At 44.0% G+C, this 16,904-nt stretch overlaps 2 protein-coding genes across 5 annotated transcripts in view; one reads left to right on the top strand and one right to left on the bottom strand.

Moving 5' to 3' along the window:
- The window catches only part of LOC129866586 (suppressor of tumorigenicity 7 protein homolog), a 69,583-nt gene extending 61,073 nt beyond the window's left edge, over nucleotides 1-8,510 (top strand). For 3 of the 4 annotated variants that reach the window (XM_055939334.1, XM_055939335.1, XM_055939332.1), the window contains 11 exons: nucleotides 1-116; nucleotides 272-347; nucleotides 761-915; nucleotides 1,070-1,167; nucleotides 1,691-1,805; nucleotides 2,231-2,303; nucleotides 2,664-2,766; nucleotides 3,732-3,882; nucleotides 4,151-4,243; nucleotides 6,105-6,247; nucleotides 8,174-8,510. In XM_055939334.1, coding sequence (XP_055795309.1) covers nucleotides 1-116; nucleotides 272-347; nucleotides 761-915; nucleotides 1,070-1,167; nucleotides 1,691-1,805; nucleotides 2,231-2,303; nucleotides 2,664-2,766; nucleotides 3,732-3,882; nucleotides 4,151-4,243; nucleotides 6,105-6,247; nucleotides 8,174-8,269 — 1,219 coding nt within the window. In that variant the 3' untranslated portion in view covers nucleotides 8,270-8,510. The remainder of the gene's footprint in view (nucleotides 117-271; nucleotides 348-760; nucleotides 916-1,069; nucleotides 1,168-1,690; nucleotides 1,806-2,230; nucleotides 2,304-2,663; nucleotides 2,767-3,731; nucleotides 3,883-4,150; nucleotides 4,244-6,104; nucleotides 6,248-8,173) is intronic. The other variant, XM_055939333.1, reaches the window with a different exon arrangement.
- An 89-nt stretch (nucleotides 8,511-8,599) lies between these two features.
- On the bottom strand, nucleotides 8,600-16,737 carry LOC129866588 (protein Wnt-2-like). The gene is made up of 5 exons (XM_055939336.1): nucleotides 15,816-16,737; nucleotides 14,575-14,795; nucleotides 12,278-12,555; nucleotides 11,741-12,005; nucleotides 8,600-9,474 (listed from the first exon to the last, which is right to left on the bottom strand). Exons 1-5 carry the CDS (start codon nucleotides 15,896-15,898, stop codon nucleotides 9,269-9,271), a joined length of 1,053 nt encoding a protein of 350 aa, XP_055795311.1. The 5' UTR covers nucleotides 15,899-16,737; the 3' UTR covers nucleotides 8,600-9,268.
- Between the last annotated feature and the right edge of the window lie 167 nt (nucleotides 16,738-16,904).

Below are 16,904 nucleotides of genomic sequence, written 5' to 3'. Positions count from 1 at the left end.
GTATACGTGGGTGACGGGCCGAGAGCCACTCACGTACTACGACATGAATCTCTCGGCACAAGACCACCAGACCTTCTTCACATGTGACTCGGACCACCTCCGGCCAGCTGACGCCAGTAAGGAACACATCACACAGAGACACACGTACACACACACACACACACACACAGTCAATCTCACCCCCTCTCCAGGAAGGTTTGATTCATGTTCACAAGTGTTATCGTGACCTCTCTGACCTCAATAACACAAACGAACACGTTTGTGTCTTCAGTAATGCAGAAAGCATGGAGAGAGAGGAACCCACAGGCACGCATCTCTGCCGCACACGAAGCCCTTGAACTAGAGGAGTGAGTAGTGCTTATTTCACCTACAGAGCTATCATGCCGTGTAACATGGTTGGCCTCAGTTCATTCATGCATGTACATAATCCCATTATTTCTCCATGAGGACTCTTCATTAATAAATCATTCATAAATATAATTTCACCTCAATTGACTGAAGTGAAGTGGAATCAACCACATCTCTGCTGTATACAACCCAAATGAAAAGTGTAAGATGCACACATAAAATACTGTTTGTAGCTAATATAGTAGGTTATTGACCTACTTCGGACTTGTGCAAACAGCAGATTTGCACATTACTCTCTTCTTTTATTATATTTTTACTTAGTGCAGGTACTTGTCTCCCCCTGTTTTATCCTCCAGCTATGCCATCTTCTGCTGTGTCGTTTTCCCCCAAATTCTCTCTCTGTTCCTCTCAGCTGTGCGACAGCATACATCCTGCTGGCAGAGGAGGAGGCTACCACCATCGTGGAGGCAGAGAAGCTCTTCAAACAGGCCGTGAAGGCAGGAGAAGGTTGCTACAGACGCAGCCAACAGCTTCAACACCACGGAGCACAGTATGAGGCACAGCACAGTGAGTAGAGTACACACACACACCCGCACTCAAACACTTACATAAACGCAAATAAATGCATTTGTGGTGCTCGCATACGGATTTGTCTGTATGTGTCTGTAGGCATGTGTCTGTTATACCAGTTAAAATAACTTTGCTGTGCTGTGTCTCTCAGGAAGGGACACCAATGTTCTGGTGTACATTAAGAGGAGACTGGCCATGTGTTCTAGAAAGCTGGGACGAACCAGAGAAGCTGTCAAAATGATGAGAGACGTAAGTACAGTATACGCCAAGCTGCCAGGATTTTACAGGTGAATCCTAGTTTCCACTTTAGTTGAATTTTCAGTTAGTCCAAGGGGGAAAAGTGAACATTTGACTTTAGTGAAAGTTAGGATTTGCCCCGTTTTTATATGCCCGCGTTTTCAGTCACTATACATTTTCGATGATGATGATGATGATATTCTCTGACATTCATTCAATTGGGGGTATTTGATAAGAACATGTATCAGTAAATGTAAAAAAAATAAAAAATATATACCATCTCAGATAGACCATGTAGGCCTGTGGAGGGGGGTTTGAGGTAGCCTGGTCCCAGATCTGTTTGTGCTGTCATGTCATCTCCTATGGTCATTGTCATGCCAATTTTGCCATGACAGTAAAAAAAAATAGATCTGGGACCAGGCTAGGTCTGAGGCTGTGTGGGACTGGGCGGGAGTAACTAAACTCATGTTGCTGACTGTGTTGTGTTTCACTGCCTGTCCGGTATTACATGTAACAACAGTTGTATGTTTTCCAGTTAATGAAGGAGTTCCCTCTCCTCAGTATGTTCAATATCCATGAGAACCTGCTGGAGTCGCTGCTAGAGCTACAGAACTACGCAGACGTACAGGCCGTACTAGCCAAGTACGACGGTAAGACACACACACACTGGCGCACACACACACACACACAGACAGTGAGTGAAAAGAGTCGACGTTAATCGTTGCTTATTGGTGACGCTTGAATGCTTCTATAACAGAAATCTATGCAGCGCTAACAATGTCACTTGTGATAGTATTTCTGTGGATTAGACAACCAGCCGTAGGGGAAGTTTGAATGACAGACATAAGATAAAGAAGGTCATAAAATGCAAATAATTAGATAATATATGAATACTTCTAACCGTTATGACTTGAGGTAAAGTGAGACTGTATTGTAGTAAAATCCTGACACCTGTAAACCCTTCTGGGTCTTATCCCAACTGTCCTATTCTCCACTGTCTACTGTCATTTCATTGTGTGTAATTGTTATTTTTCCTCCACTTAACACTGTGCATGTCTGCTTTGTCTCCTCACAGATATTAGTTTACCCAAATCTGCAACAATATGCTACACAGCAGCTTTGCTCAAAGCCAGGGCGGTATCGGACAAGTGAGTATCTTTTTACTACTGTTAAATTGGCACCAAGTGGTTCACATACCTGGAGTAGTATTTAAAAGTTAGCCTGGGGCTATTTGTGCGACAGAGAGAATGGTATTGAGTGATTTGCATTTTGAAATGGGTTAGGGGTCATTTTATTTAAAAATAGTTGTGTATTGTGAAAATACATTTTTTTCTTAGCCCTTATGCCTGCCGGCACGCACACATTGCACGCACACATTGACACTTTCATACACACCCACACATTCTCACACACACACACACACACACACACACACACACACACACACACACACTGATCTCCCCCCCACACACACCCATCTTTGAGAGTGTCCTTTCTTCCCCATGCAGGTTTTCTCCAGAGGCAGCGTCGAGGCGAGGGTTGAGTACAGCAGAGATGAATGCTGTAGAAGCCATACACAGAGCTGTGGAGTTCAACCCACACGTCCCCAAAGTAAGACACAACAATGGAGCTACGCACCAAACACTGCTAGTAGCATAATTACTACTGTACCTCCACACACTGGACAAAAAATATAAAAGCATCGTGTAAAGTGTTGGTCCTGTGTGTCATGAGCTGAAATAAAAGATCCCAGAAATGTTCCCTTCTCACACGCAGCTTATTTCTCTCAAATTCTGTGCATACATTTGTTTACATCCTTGTTAGTGAGCGTTTCTCCTTTGCCAAGATAATCCATCCACTGGACAGGTGTGGCTTATCAAGAAGCTGATTAAACAGCATGATCATTACACAGGTGCACGTTGGGCTGGGGACAAAAAAAGGCCACTCTAAAATGTGCAGTTTTGTCACAAAATACAATGCCACAGATGTTTTGAGGGAGCGTGCAACTGGCATACTGACTGCAGGAATGTTCAACAGAGCTGTTGCCAGAGAATTTAATGTTAATTTCTCTACCATAAGCCGCCTCAAGTCGTTTTAGAGAATTTGGCAGTACGTCCAGCCGGCCTCACAACCGCAAACCACGTGTAACCATGCCAGCCCAGGACCTCCACATCCAGCTTCTTCACCTGCAGGATCATCTGAGACCAACCACCCGGACAGCTGATGAAACTGAGGAGTATTTCTGTCTGTAAAAAAAGCCCTTTTGTGGGGAAAAACTGATTCTGGTTGGCTGGATCTGACTCCCAAGTTGGTGGGCCTATGCCCTCCCAGGCCCACCCAGTCATGTGAAATCCATAGATTAGGGCCTAATGAATTCATTTCAATACTACTATTACTACTACTGTGCTTCTGATGGTGCTACTTAAATGAGATGCTGATTGATGTTCTCCTGGTTGTAAGATAACTGGTATAACTTTGCATTAAAAAGTATATGTTTATGTTGTTGTACATTTTATATTTTTCTTGCTGACTCTCGCTCTACCTTCCCCCCCTCCTCTCTCGCCTTCTCTCCTCAGTACCTGTTAGAAATGAAAAGTTTAATACTGCCCCCAGAGCACATTCTGAAGCGAGGGGACAGTGAGGCCATAGCCTACGCCTTCTTTCACCTGCAGCACTGGAAGAGGGTGGAGGGGGCCCTTAACCTGCTCCACTGTACCTGGGAGGGCAGTGAGTAACACACACACACACACACACACCATCAGTTTGACCTTATATGCCATAACAGCTTGTTGTGTTACACATTTTGCCTTTACTCTGTAATCTGCACATACACACACAAACGTACACATTTCGAGGGCAGGGATTACAATAAAACATTTAAAGTTTTACCTCATGGTACTCCATTTTGATGCATAACCCCTCCCCACTTGGCTCAACACAAACATTTGTACATGACTGTACCTATTCTGAATGCTGTGTCTTCTTTTCTCCCCAGCTTTTAGAATGATCCCATACCCTCTGGAGAAAGGCCACCTCTTCTACCCATACCCCATCTGCACCGAGACCGCAGACAGAGAGCTGTTACCAAGTAAGAGACGCTCTGGATTCAAGTTTGTGTGTGTGTGTGTATGTATGTATGTATGTATGTATGTATGTATGTATGTACTGAGTGTACAAAACATGAATATTAAGTTGCACCCCTCCCCTTTTGCCCTCAGAACAGCCTCAATTCGTTGGGGCATGGACTCTACAAGGTGTCTAAAGCATTCCACAGGGATGCTGGCCCATGTTGACTCCATTGCTTTCCTCAGTTTTGTCAGGTTGGCTGGATGTCCTTTGGGTGGTGGACCATTCTTGATTCACACAGGAACCTGCTGGGTTTTTCACGCTCAACATGGTTGCAGTTCTTGACACACACAAACCGGTGCGCCTGGCGCTTACTACCATACCATCTTTCCCATTCCCCTTCTGAATGGCACACACATGCAATCTGTCTCAATTGTCTCAACGCTTAAAAATTATTCTTTACCCTGTCTCCTCATCGACACTGATTTGAAGTGGATTTAACAAGTGACATCAATAAGGGATCATAGCTTTCACCTGGTCATTCTATGTCATGGAAAGAGCAGGTGTTCCTAATGTTTTATACACTCAGTGCATGTGTGTGTACAGTGTGTTGCCTGAGTTGTTGTGTGTGAGGTGTACTCTTGGGTTAAAATTCTCTGTCACTGCAACGGATTTCAGTCATATGGATGACGCATGAGGTTTGGGGGGGATTATTATTTTGGGTTAAAGGCCCAGTACAGTCAATTCCTATATATTTTCAAATAACTGCCCTTTTTCTGGCCCGCAAATACATTTAGACAAACAAAACGGTCATAAAAAAGTCTGTGGCCCTCAAGTCAGAGTTTTCCCACTGATCTGAGGTTGACTTAAGTTTAAGTAATGGGATTTCTTTTAGCTTCAACCCCTCTGTACTGTGTGCGTGCGTGCGTGCGTGCGTGCGTGCGTGCATACAGTGTTGACCCTGACTATGTATCTCTCTGTGGAAGCAGTGTGTCATAAGGTGTTGGTGTACATTGTGTGTGTATACAGTACCAGTCAAAAGTTTGGACACACCTGCTCATTCGAGGGTTTATCTTTATTTTTACGATTTTGTAAATTGTATAATAATATTAAAGACATTAAAACTATGAATTAAGACATGGAATCATGTAGTAACCAGAAAAGTGTTAAAACAAATCAAAATATATTATTGATTCTTCAAAGTAGCCACCCTTTGCCTTGATGACAGCTTTGCACACTCTTGGCATTCTCTCAACCAGCTTCAGGAGGTAGTCACCTGGAATGCTTTTCCAACAGTCTTGAAGGAGTTCCCACATAGGCTGAGGACTTGTTGTTGCTTTTCCTTCACTCCGCGGTCCAACTCATCCCATACCATCTCAAGTGGGTTGAGGTCGGGTGATTGTGGAGGCCAGGTCATCTGATGCAGCACTCCATCACTCTCCTTCTTGATCAAATTGCCCTTACACAGCCTGGAGGTGTGTTTTGGGTAATTTTCCAGTTGAAAAACAAATGATAGTGGGACTAAGTGCAAACCAGATGGGATGGCGTATTGCTGCAGAATGCTGTGGTAGCCACGCTGGTTAAGTGTGCCTTGACCATGTGAAGCCGGTTGAGAGAATGCCAAGACTGTGCAAAGTTGTCATGAAGGCAAATGGTGGCTACTTTGAAGAATTTAAAATATGTTTTGTTTCACACTTTTTGGGTTACTACATGATTCCATATGTGTTATTTCATAGTTAGATGTCTTCACCAGTATTCTACAATGTAAAAAATAAAGAAATCCATGAATGAGTATGTGTCTAAACTTTTGACTGGTACTGTACATTGTGTATAAAGTATGTACAGTGTGTTGATGCTCTCTTTGTATCTCTCTCATGTGGAAGCAGTGTTTCATGAGGTGTCGGTGTACCCTAAGAAGGAACTGCCATTCTTCATCTTGTTCACGGCTGGTCTCTGCTCCTTCACCGCCATGCTGGCCCTCCTCACACACCAGTTCCCCGAGCTCATGGGAGTCTTCGCTAAAGCTGTGAGTCTCCTGCACCGCTCTCACACACTATCCAGTTGCCTTTGTAAGTCAAATCCCCAATAAGGTTCTTTACATTCAGATTCTTCGTAAGGTGGCCATTAATTTGGTTGCGTTCATGTCCTGGACAGACTCTAACAATCATAGACCTGCCTTCATCAAGTCTGGATGACGGGAGACTAGCCAAGCTCTATACAAGTTGCAACATCCTCTATCAATGTAAGTTCTTGTAGATCAGTGGTGATGCGGGGAAGGAAATAAGTAAAGGACGCAGCTTCAGACTATGGAATCCACCCTTGTAGAACCTACACAACTCCCTCTCCCATCTGCCAGTGGAGGGCTCTGTCCTCTCCTCTACCTAATGTTCTTCCTCAGTAGGCTTGTACTGTCTGATGCCACTCCCCTGGAATGTGTGTGAGCTCATGTCTCTGCTCCTGGTGTGACACAATCAGCAGCTACTATCTCCTCTGCAGGGGCTTGCTCTGACCCCACACTGGTTGGGTGCTGCCTGCGAAGAGCTGATGGCACACACACACACAAACATTTTAAATACTTTATTTGAATTCACAAATCACATTCCTTGGAAGGATTCAAACATTTCACCTGCAGTCTCGCCTTAGCCATAAAGGTGAGAATGTCCTCACCAATAGCAGCATTCTGGTATATGGAATGAGAGAAAGAATGGTCAGACACGTGTATACACACGCACAAGCTCTCTGACCCACTTCCAATACTTTGAAAGTGCACTCTTCTAAGACAAACTAATCAGCACCTGGTTTACACACTAGGGTTCAAACAGATGTACCTTCTTCCTTACTCGCTTCCTTAAAGTAATTGTCCAGTGTTTCCAGATTGCTATGAAATATGACATTTAATTATTTACAATATGAGTGAAATAGTTTTCCTTCCAAAAATGTATAAGTAAGTATGTTAAAAAGCTGTCGGTGTACCCCAACAACAGACTTGTGTGGGTGGATACAGGTTATAAAAAACCAATGCGATTAGACTGGTGATTGGCCAGCTCATCCTCCTCAGGCTAGCTCATCCATCCGAGGAAATAGCAAGCGTTTTTGAAACTGTCTGTTTTGAGATACAAGTTTAAGGTGGGGTTTTTCCTCCAATTTATCCCTTGGCCACAAATACGATTATATGATGAGTCAACAATATTTGGGTATGAGTTATTAACAGAATATGAACTTTGAAGTGAGATTTTCACCGGGCATGTACTTTAAAGTAATCACTGATCTAATATGATTGAATTGACGAAAACACGACTTGGCTTTCACCTATCAGATCAGTGGCTTCTCCCAAGGAAGGCTGCATCTTCAAAGGGTTGGAACAGGGCCTCTCTCCCTCTTAGCGTGTAAACGAGGTGCTCGTTTCACCTCTCTCTTTCCCTGATGGCCTTTTTATCTGCCATCTGACAAAGCCGAGCCTCCATGACCCGCAATCCCTCTGAGGGAGCCCCTATCCCCCACATTGCATGTTGCCAAAACACATTAGAGAGGAGTGAACAGAGAGAGAAGGGGGTGTGGAACGGGGCGCTGACCGAGAGAGTCAACCATCACTCTCAGGGGTTAGAACACAGCCAGTAGTCTGTCAGTAGTCAACATACCCGGGAGAAAAGTTATGGTTCTGCCCCATAGAGCACAGTACCTCAACTGGCATGCTACAGTGCTTCTATCATGGTCCTCTAGCATTTGAGGTCATCGACAACGCACACTACCTACCTTGAAATGTGTTGAGATGGCTAGATTCTAAACTGGCATGTTATGGAGCTCCTACCATGGGCCTCTAGCTAGCATTTGGGAGGCCGTCTACATACAGTACCTTAAAAAGATCTGGTTCACGTTGGTTCCAGTAGGAATTGGCGTAGTGTGTGAGAGGTCATGTGTTCTAACATCTCCTCTCTCCGCTGTCTGTCTCCAGTTTCTTAGCACCCTGTTTGCTCCTCTTAACTTCATCATGGAGAAAGTGGAGAGCATCCTGCCATCCAGTCTGTGGCACCAGCTCACACGCATCTGACAGTGACCAGCCCCGACCGGACTTGACTGACACACTTTGTGCCAATATCATGGATTAGACGGACAGTGAGGATGGATTGGAAGAGAAAGAAGAAAAGGGAAACATGGCGTTCTGAATTGCTTTCGACTTTATTTGATATGTTTTTCATTTTGTCTTCAAATCTCATGTAAAACCGTTTTTTTGTTGTACAAAAAAAAAAGGTGATCAATTGTCATCATTAAAAAAGTGGAAAAAGACAGGACTTTTTGTGTCTTGTCAAGCATATCAACATTTTAATAAATATTGGATCATAGCTGGAGGTTAGGTGACTAAACTGTGTTTTGTAACTGGCTTGTTGAGGAAAGGGGGTTGTGGCCAGGTCTGCTATCAATTTCCATAAACTATGTAGACATTGGGTTGTTTAGCAACAGACGGGGGTTGGCTTAGATAGTTGACATGTCCCCAATGTTTATTGAAAAGAAATAGATTTGCACAATGAGCACTTGTCTCAAATACGTTGTTGGTTAGCTAGCTCGCTAATTTTAGCCATATTAGCATTGACATGAAATCAGTCAAAACACCTCAAAACAAGACCTGGTATCAATGAATAACATGAAACGAGCCACTTACGATTCCCCACATGACACTTTCTTGTCATTCTTGCTAGCAATCTGGCCTTCCAGAATCACACCGCGCGGACTTCCGCCCCGTGGAAGTGCGCACACAGTTTGTGACATGGTCAGCTAACCCATCTATACTGAACTTTCTTTTAAATTACAGAGTTTGTATTTACATAAAGGTTATTTTGTACTCAAAAAAAGTAAATAAATATAATGGAATGTAAGGGAAGAACAAAATTAGATTGGGTAACTTTGGACTGTAAAAAGGCATTATTGGCGGAGTAGCCTACATGTGGCATAGGAGCTCTGGTCAAAAGTAGTGCACTAAATAGGGAATAGGCTGCCATTTCAGACAGACGTTGTGCAAGCGGTTGGTTGGTGGTATGATGGTTCACTATGGTCACGTCTGGGCCTTGCAGGTATGCACATCCACCTCTAGCTTGCAGTCCCGGCAGTGTACAGCGCAGCACCAGTGGAACTTGCACTCACACTTGGTGTTGCGGCTCATGTGCGATGTGTCGTAGCCCCGGCCACAGCACATCACCTCGCAGCTGTCCACGCCACGAGATGTCCGGTTGCATACCCGCCCGCCCGTCCCCACCGAACCTGAAGAGGGCGAGAGAAATGAAGAGAGAATATACGTGAGTCGGTAATTCCTAAAGCTATTTTACCTTGTGACCCACATATAAGCCTTTTCAAATGTGCTCATAACTCGCCAAATATACTTAATCAAAATCCTAGCAACCTAGCTGCAATCCAGAGTTTAGCCGCAATAGAGTGATAGTTGGCAAACAGCGGTCTAAGCCCCACCACCCTACAGGTATTGACATCATTCCAATAGAACAAAGCATACTCAATCTAAACTGGGTAGACAGCAAGGGATGGGAAGGATAAGAGGATGAAAAGAGGCAGGATGGCGGAGGAGAGATGAGAGATTGATGATAGAAGCCATCAGCTGGGGCTCAGGGTCTTCATCAGGTGTTAATTTTCCAGGCGCCTTCATTCTGTCTATACTGCTGGCGTATACCCTGGCTGGCACACAGTCTCACTGGCGCAAACACACACCCTGTTGGCTGTCATGCACCTCCTATCATCTCAGAATGAGGACGCTGCAAGGGCGTCTGACGGGTTTAATGGACTCACTCCCAGAAATCAGCCCATAATACAATTACACAATGAACTGATCAATAAATTGTAAATATTCATCTTGAGGCCTCTACTCAAACCTCAATGGGATGCATCTCAATAGTCTAAAGTAGCTTCCTTAGCTCCCTCTGCATTATGCTGAAACCCCTGGACAGGGGAAGGTAAATGTCCTGTCTTAAAGGGGCTAGCTAGGAGTCGATTTGGGATTAGGAACAAATCATGTCTGTTCTAGGCAGCCTATTTCTATGCCCCACTCCTTTCTCCCTCTGTCCATTTGACTCCATCTGTTCCTCTGCTGAGGAGGAGGAGCGAGGTAGGTATAGAAAGAGGGAGAGCAGCCAGGTAATGTCTGGGCACGGCGAGACTCCACCCACTCCTGACAACGTGTCCACCCCTCCTTCAGTCCCGGTATGCTGTACTGCTAGGGGTGACGTCACAAACACTCTTCCCCTCTTCTCTCTCTCCCTCTTCTCTCCTGGCGTCTGCTTATTGAATTAAGATGAGGGGGCGCCGAGAGATGAGTTTAGCACCTGAGCCTCCATGCGGCTGAGGGAAATTGATTTCACACTTCGGAGAGGCACAAGGGGGTGCAGTCTCCACTGTGTGTGTGTGTGTGTGTGTGTGTGTGTGTGTGTGTGTGTGTGTGTGTGTGTGTGTGTGTGTGTGTGTGTCGTCGCAGATGACTGGAGCTAATGTCTGTGGAGAGAGGTTCTCACAAGATGGGCTCTGATCAGTGAACTCCCCATGCTCACATGTACACAGCCCATAAAAGGCCTTCGTGCACTGGAACTGTACTGTACAAATCAGTGTTCAAAACAGGACTCTCTTCCAAAACACATGCACTCTTCAAAACAGAACTGTACATCACACAGTCATCAAAACAGCGAAGGTAGCCTACTGTGAGACTGAGTGTATCTCAATAGTCTAAACCAGCTTTGTTTCCTTGTATCCTTTCCTTCACTTGCACTGACATGAAAGACCTGTTCTCCGGATTACCTTCACCTATCCTGTGACTTTAGGTCAGTGTAATGAAGGAGAGGAGACAAAGAGAGGAAGCAACTTCAGAAAGGCCCCCCAGGTCTACATTAGGGGTGGTTGGCTTTGATGGGCAAGCGTGCAGAGGTGTGTGTGTGTGCCTTGCTCCAGAGTGGGTAATTTATAGCAGTGTGCTGCAGGTCGGGTTTCATCCCAAAGAACTGTGTAATGGCCCTTAAACTGGCCGACACCCGATCGCCTCGGATCACCTGCTGCCTGACAGGCACCCAGGTCCTCCGGATCACACACACTTTTCTTACCATCTCACAACCACACACTTTTATCCCCTTCTCTCTCTGTCACACCCACTTTATTTTCTTACCATCTCACACACACACACAACCACACACTTTTCTTCTCTCGCGCACGTACACAAACGCAATCCCTCTCTTTTGCACTTACTCACACACTCTACATCTGGTGTTATCCAGTGCAGCATGAAGAATAACCCTAAAGTACAAGAGACTGAGCGCTTACCCTCTGAAGATATTACCACATACTGAAGATATTATGGACAAGTAGTATGGTGGTCTACTCTACAGACAGACAGTCATGTCAGATGTCAAATAGACAGACAGCACACACACTCTAGTCAGTCTCTTTGCTTGCTTGCCTGTCTGTCCAATGCCAGTGTATATAACTGCTTTGAACATCGAGAGCTGTGGAGTAAATCTGAAAACGCCAGACTCACCAGACTCTTGGTCTCGTATGCAGTAGTCTGGCGAGTCCTCGAAGTAGACCAGGTCGTTCTTGCTGGGCCGTTTAAGATGTCGCTGCGCGGTGGTGAAGCCCGTGCCATACTGGTTCATGGCCACCTGCACCGCCCCGTTGTAGCGCCGCCGCAGATGGTCGCCCGTGCGGCGGAAGTCGGCCAGGGCCAGCCAGCAGGTCCGGACACTGCAGGAGCCGCTCACGCCGTGACACTTACACTCCAGAGACATTAATCGCTTCACTGCCTGGGAGATGAGGAGGGAGAAGATGCAAGTCAGGGAGCTAGGTGTGTGTCAAGTTGGTGGTAGAGTGGTGGTTGGATGTTAGGGTGTGTGTTAAGGACTGGGTAACAGTCGATATACTTCCTCTAGATCAGTGTTTGACTACTTGATTCAGGTGTGAATAGTTCAGGAACAATAAAAAAAATATGTAAAATGTCTGGTGATTCCTCTCAACACTGATCTAGATCCAGTTGGTTCTGGTCCATCCTCCAGTGTGTATGAACTTTGAACCCCACCTTCCTCCCGGCGCGGTTGTTATGAAGGTTCATCAGAGCCCTGGCATCTCTCTCCTTCCGCTCTTTGGCATCTACAAAGGCCTGGCTGAACCTCATGGCGTGCTCCACGTGGTCGCTGCAGCCGCCCCAGTCGAACGCCCCCTTGGCGTCCCGGGACGAGCCCTTCTTGGTGGGGTCGCAGGAGCACGACTGCAGCTCTCCCTGGCTGCAGGCTCGGGTCAGGGTGTGGACCACCCCGGCCGAGGAGATAGCGTACACAAAGGCTGCTTCACGACTGCCTGGAAGAAAGGGAGAAAAGGATACTGAATGAGCATTAGTGGTGTGACAGGAAGGACGGACAAACACAGGTAACATCATACACACAAGAGTTGTGTTTTTTACTGCCTGGGGGAATAGGGGGAGGCTAAGCACACTGGTTGGACACACACATACACTACACACCCGCTTGGGACAGCATGCACACCAAATGGGATAAATTACATGGGCACACATATTAGGCATACCCGCGGGCCAAGGCTCAAATGCACACATTTGCACATTGTACACACTTAGAAGTTACACCAATACGCAGATATAAATTGTATAACATCTAGGAATCCCATAAAGATGCATAGAAAATCGACAGAAATCGTGCATTACGTAAAAGTTATTTCCGTAATCTCAATTGGGAGTGTCACAGTTCAAATAGGATCTTCATTGGAGCTTCAACACAAAACAGAGATATCTGGTTATTGCTGCTGTTGGTGTACCTGCATGACTGCTTTCTTTCAAGTCTTTTATTTCATGCATGGCAGTGCTTTGCTTCATCTAACTCTGAGATGGATAAATGGGTAACATTTACCAGCGATGGTCTGATAAAGGACCCGTATGACCCGACTGCTCTTGTGACTGATGAGAGATCTGTGGGATCAAAGGCTATAGATGACAACAAGGGTGTGTGTGCATGCCTGTGTGAGTTGGTGTCCAGTCAGGAAACATCCAACTTCTGCTCTTCTGTGGGTGTCTTTAACACGGTTAATAGGGAGAATAAAACAACCAAAACGGTGAGAACATAAAACCAAAAAGAAACCCCAGTAATTGTTTTAAATTAGGTCCTGACATTGACAAAAAGTAGCTCTCACGGTACCACAGCGATAATGCTGCCAATCAGAGCAGCTTCCTAATGTCGTGTGACAAACCCAGAGCCGTGCCTGGGAAGTATGAATACCACAGGCCCAATTAAATAACCAGATTAAACTGAACTCTCAGGGCCTGTTTCCCAGACACATATTAAACCTAGTCCTGGACTAAAAAATACTTTCAATGATGAATCTCCATTGAACATGCTTCTTGGTCCAGGACTAGTCTTAATCTATATCCGGGAAACTGTTCCCGCCTCAGATTAATTTAGGGCGAATATAGGAGCAGGACTCGAACATGATGCCCAAAATAATTACCAATTCAAGTTCTATGATCGCCCCCAAGGTTTAGAGTAAATCCTGAGCTGTATACCAATTAAAAAGAGATTCCAAAATTGAGCGAAGTAATTAGTAGGACTGATTAGGCCATAGTTGGTCAGGTGACACTCTTATTCTTGACTTCCCACATTCGTCAGGCGTGGCAGTTTTATAAACACGCCGCGCATTGGATCAGAAACCGATCAGAGCAGCAGCAAGCGCGCGCGTCAATTTGATAAATGTATGACAGTAAAGTGAGACAATGCATGGAATGCAATGCAAGCACGGGGGAAAACATCTGTTAAGGAAGAACATGCATTTCACACGAATTCTTTCACTTTGATAAACGCTAGAAGAACTTTATAGGTTCACCACTGTGAATAATTGGTTGGAGAAAAAGCGCATACCATTTTGCCATTGATCTAGGAGCCTATAGTCTGTAGCAGATGTGAATGATAAGATCACCATTTACAAGCCTATTGTGCAGACGTGCGTGTCTTGTAAATGAGGACAACGATGAGTAGCCTATATCACTTTCCCAGGACACAATAGAAACAGCCCAGCATATCAGCTATTTCAGGGGTTTTCACAATTTTCTTGCAAAGGGACAAACGCCTAGGCAAACCGGCGACCCAGGGACACCCATCATATGCCATGTCAAAAAGTAATGTCCTGTCTTATCAGGTGAATGATAACGGCAAGTAGAAGTCATTTATTGTAAAATGAATAGATTTTGTGCACAGTTCATACCTGTATTTCAGTCAGAAAATATAAACCTACGTCTGCGCTGGATACATTTAATAGCTTAAATTCATATTATTAAAGTGGGGCTTACACATTAGGTTTTTTCTCAATACTTACTACGCAGCAGTAGGCGTCCGAACACATTGTGGTCTCGCTCTATGGTATTGCAGTTCCAGCGGTGGTTCTGAAACTGATGTTGGCACTCCCCGATCCAGTCTTTAATCCCGGCTCCGATCGCCTGCATAATGTTGGGATGCTGGCGGCACAGCTGCCGCTGTTTGTTGACTAACCCTGGGATGTTGTCGCACATCACTTGCGACCCAAGGGTTCCCATGTACCTGCATACAGTGGTGGAAAAAGTACCCAACTGTCATACTTGAGTAAAAGTAAAGATACCTTAATAGAAAATGACTCAAGTAAAAAGTCACCCAGTACAATTCTACTTGAATAAAAGTCTATGTATTTGGATTAAAATATACTTAAGTATCAAAAGTAAAAGTATAAATCATTTCAAAATCCTTATATTAAGCAAACCAGGCACCCTTTTTTATATATTTTTTTATTTACAGAAAGCCAGGGGCACACTCCAACACTCAGACATAATTTAGAAACAAAGCATTTGTGTTTAGCGAGTCCGCCAGATCATAGGCAGTATGGATGACCAGGGATGTTCGGTTGATAAGTACGTGAATTTGACTATTTTCCTGTCCTGCTAAGCATTCAAAATGTAACAAGTACTTTTGGGTGTCAAGGAAAATGGAGTAAAAAGTACAATATTTTCTTAAGGAATGTAGTAAAGTAAAAAAATATATAAATAGTAAAGTACAGATACCCAAAGAAACTACTTAAGTAGTACTTTAAAGTGTTTTTACTTAAGTACTTTACACCACTGACTACATAGAAAGTTGAGGTTTTGGCTTGGACCATGCAAATGTAATCTGTTTTAATGTCCTTGTGGCAATGATGGGTTATTTTTTTAAAGAATGGAAAAACTAGGCTTCTATAACACTCAAATAAAGAAATAAAAAATGATCTCCCCTATAAAATGTGTCCAAATTAAAGAAATGCATGTCTAACGTTATTGGGGGATACATTATATTATTTTACACACAAACATATGATCAATTTTGGCAATGATTCAACTAGTTTAATTAAAACAATAATTTAAAGACAGATCATAGCCTACAGTATACGTGTCCTTGCCTATTAGCCTACTATAAAGTACAGACTTCATTGTGTAGGCTATAATTATTTTTCATATAGCCTATAAATCACTGCATAATATTTAATATATGTTCAATTAACTTTACACTCGCATTAATGGTTGGTGCCATGTTCCATTTTGTTTGTCTACTCACCATAAAGATCCGTCGACCCTTGACGTTAGCCAGCAGATTACTACAGATAAATAAAAACATTTTCCACTTGGCAATAAGTTCATATTACTAAAGTTTTGTCGGTGTGCACATTCAGGCACTTGTACTGAGCATTTCCATGAGTAGAAAACAACACGAGCGCGCGTCAGACAGGAGTCTTGACAGCTTCTCGATTGCACAAATCAAAGTTCTGCTTTGTCTTGCATTAAAAAAATAAATCGATAAATCAGAAGAGGTTTACCGCCCGGATGGATCTTTGTACATATAAACCATAACGCTTATATGACAAAGACAATGGTAAAGAAGCTCATTAGATATTGGAAGCGCATAAGATATTGAGTCGATCAAAAGTTAACAGATATTTGCAGTGTAAAGATAGGCAGATGATCGTTTGCTATCAGGTTTAAATTGCTTACACAATGGGTGGGCGCAGTCCTGTCTCAGGAATGAGGTGAAGAAATTAGATGTCTGAAAGTATCTGTTCAGGCTAGCTTGATACCAGACACAAATTTGGCCGATTTCCAAGCGGCAAGGTGTAGAATGTGGTACGACGTAATGTGTTAAACCCTGAGCGTTTCAACAAAAACAATCACATTGACGTGTTTGGAAGGAACTGGTGCGCTGCAAACGTGCATAGTTATGCTTATGCCTATAATACACAGTTGCCAAAAATTCCAGAAACGCACATCCATGACGCCATATTATGCACACAGATTAAGAATTAGACGAGATGCGGCCATGATGACTAATATTATTTGAAGAAGCTAAATGCAGATTTCTCAAAGGCCGCCCAAAAGTTTGGGTGTATTTACAATTAGATTATCAAATTCTTTTAAACTCGTTTCTCGATCTGCACGATTGTCACATTGTATTTCCTTTATATTTGATCTCCGCTTCATGCAAGCGATTTAATGTTCCCAATCCCGTCTCTTCTTTGTAATTGGGAGATCTGGTGCTCGGTCGCCTGTTGGGATGAGGTTAATGCTGAAATTGGATTCTCTCAAGACGCAGGACAATTCATAAAAATCAACATGCCACCAGTAGAGAAACGTTATAATGCTTAGTATAAAC

Source organism: Salvelinus fontinalis, chromosome 12 (genome assembly GCF_029448725.1).
Source record: "Salvelinus fontinalis isolate EN_2023a chromosome 12, ASM2944872v1, whole genome shotgun sequence".
Taxonomy (NCBI): Eukaryota; Metazoa; Chordata; class Actinopteri; order Salmoniformes; family Salmonidae; genus Salvelinus; species Salvelinus fontinalis.
The sequence above is the reverse complement of the archived record's forward strand: the minus strand, read 5'-3'. Positions and strand labels throughout refer to the sequence as shown.

Bases quoted from the DNA above. Each gene is read 5' to 3' on its own strand.
- LOC129866588 (XM_055939336.1), bottom strand. From the start codon at position 15,898: ATGAACTTATTGCCAAGTGGAAAATGTTTTTATTTATCTGTAGTAATC. The intron at 14,796-15,815 runs GTGAGTAGACAA...CACTGTATGCAG, and splicing joins AGGGTCGACGGATCTTTATG to GTACATGGGAACCCTTGGGT. The intron at 9,475-11,740 runs GTGAGTCTGGCG...CGCCCTCTTCAG, and splicing joins CATACGAGACCAAGAGTCTG to GTTCGGTGGGGACGGGCGGG.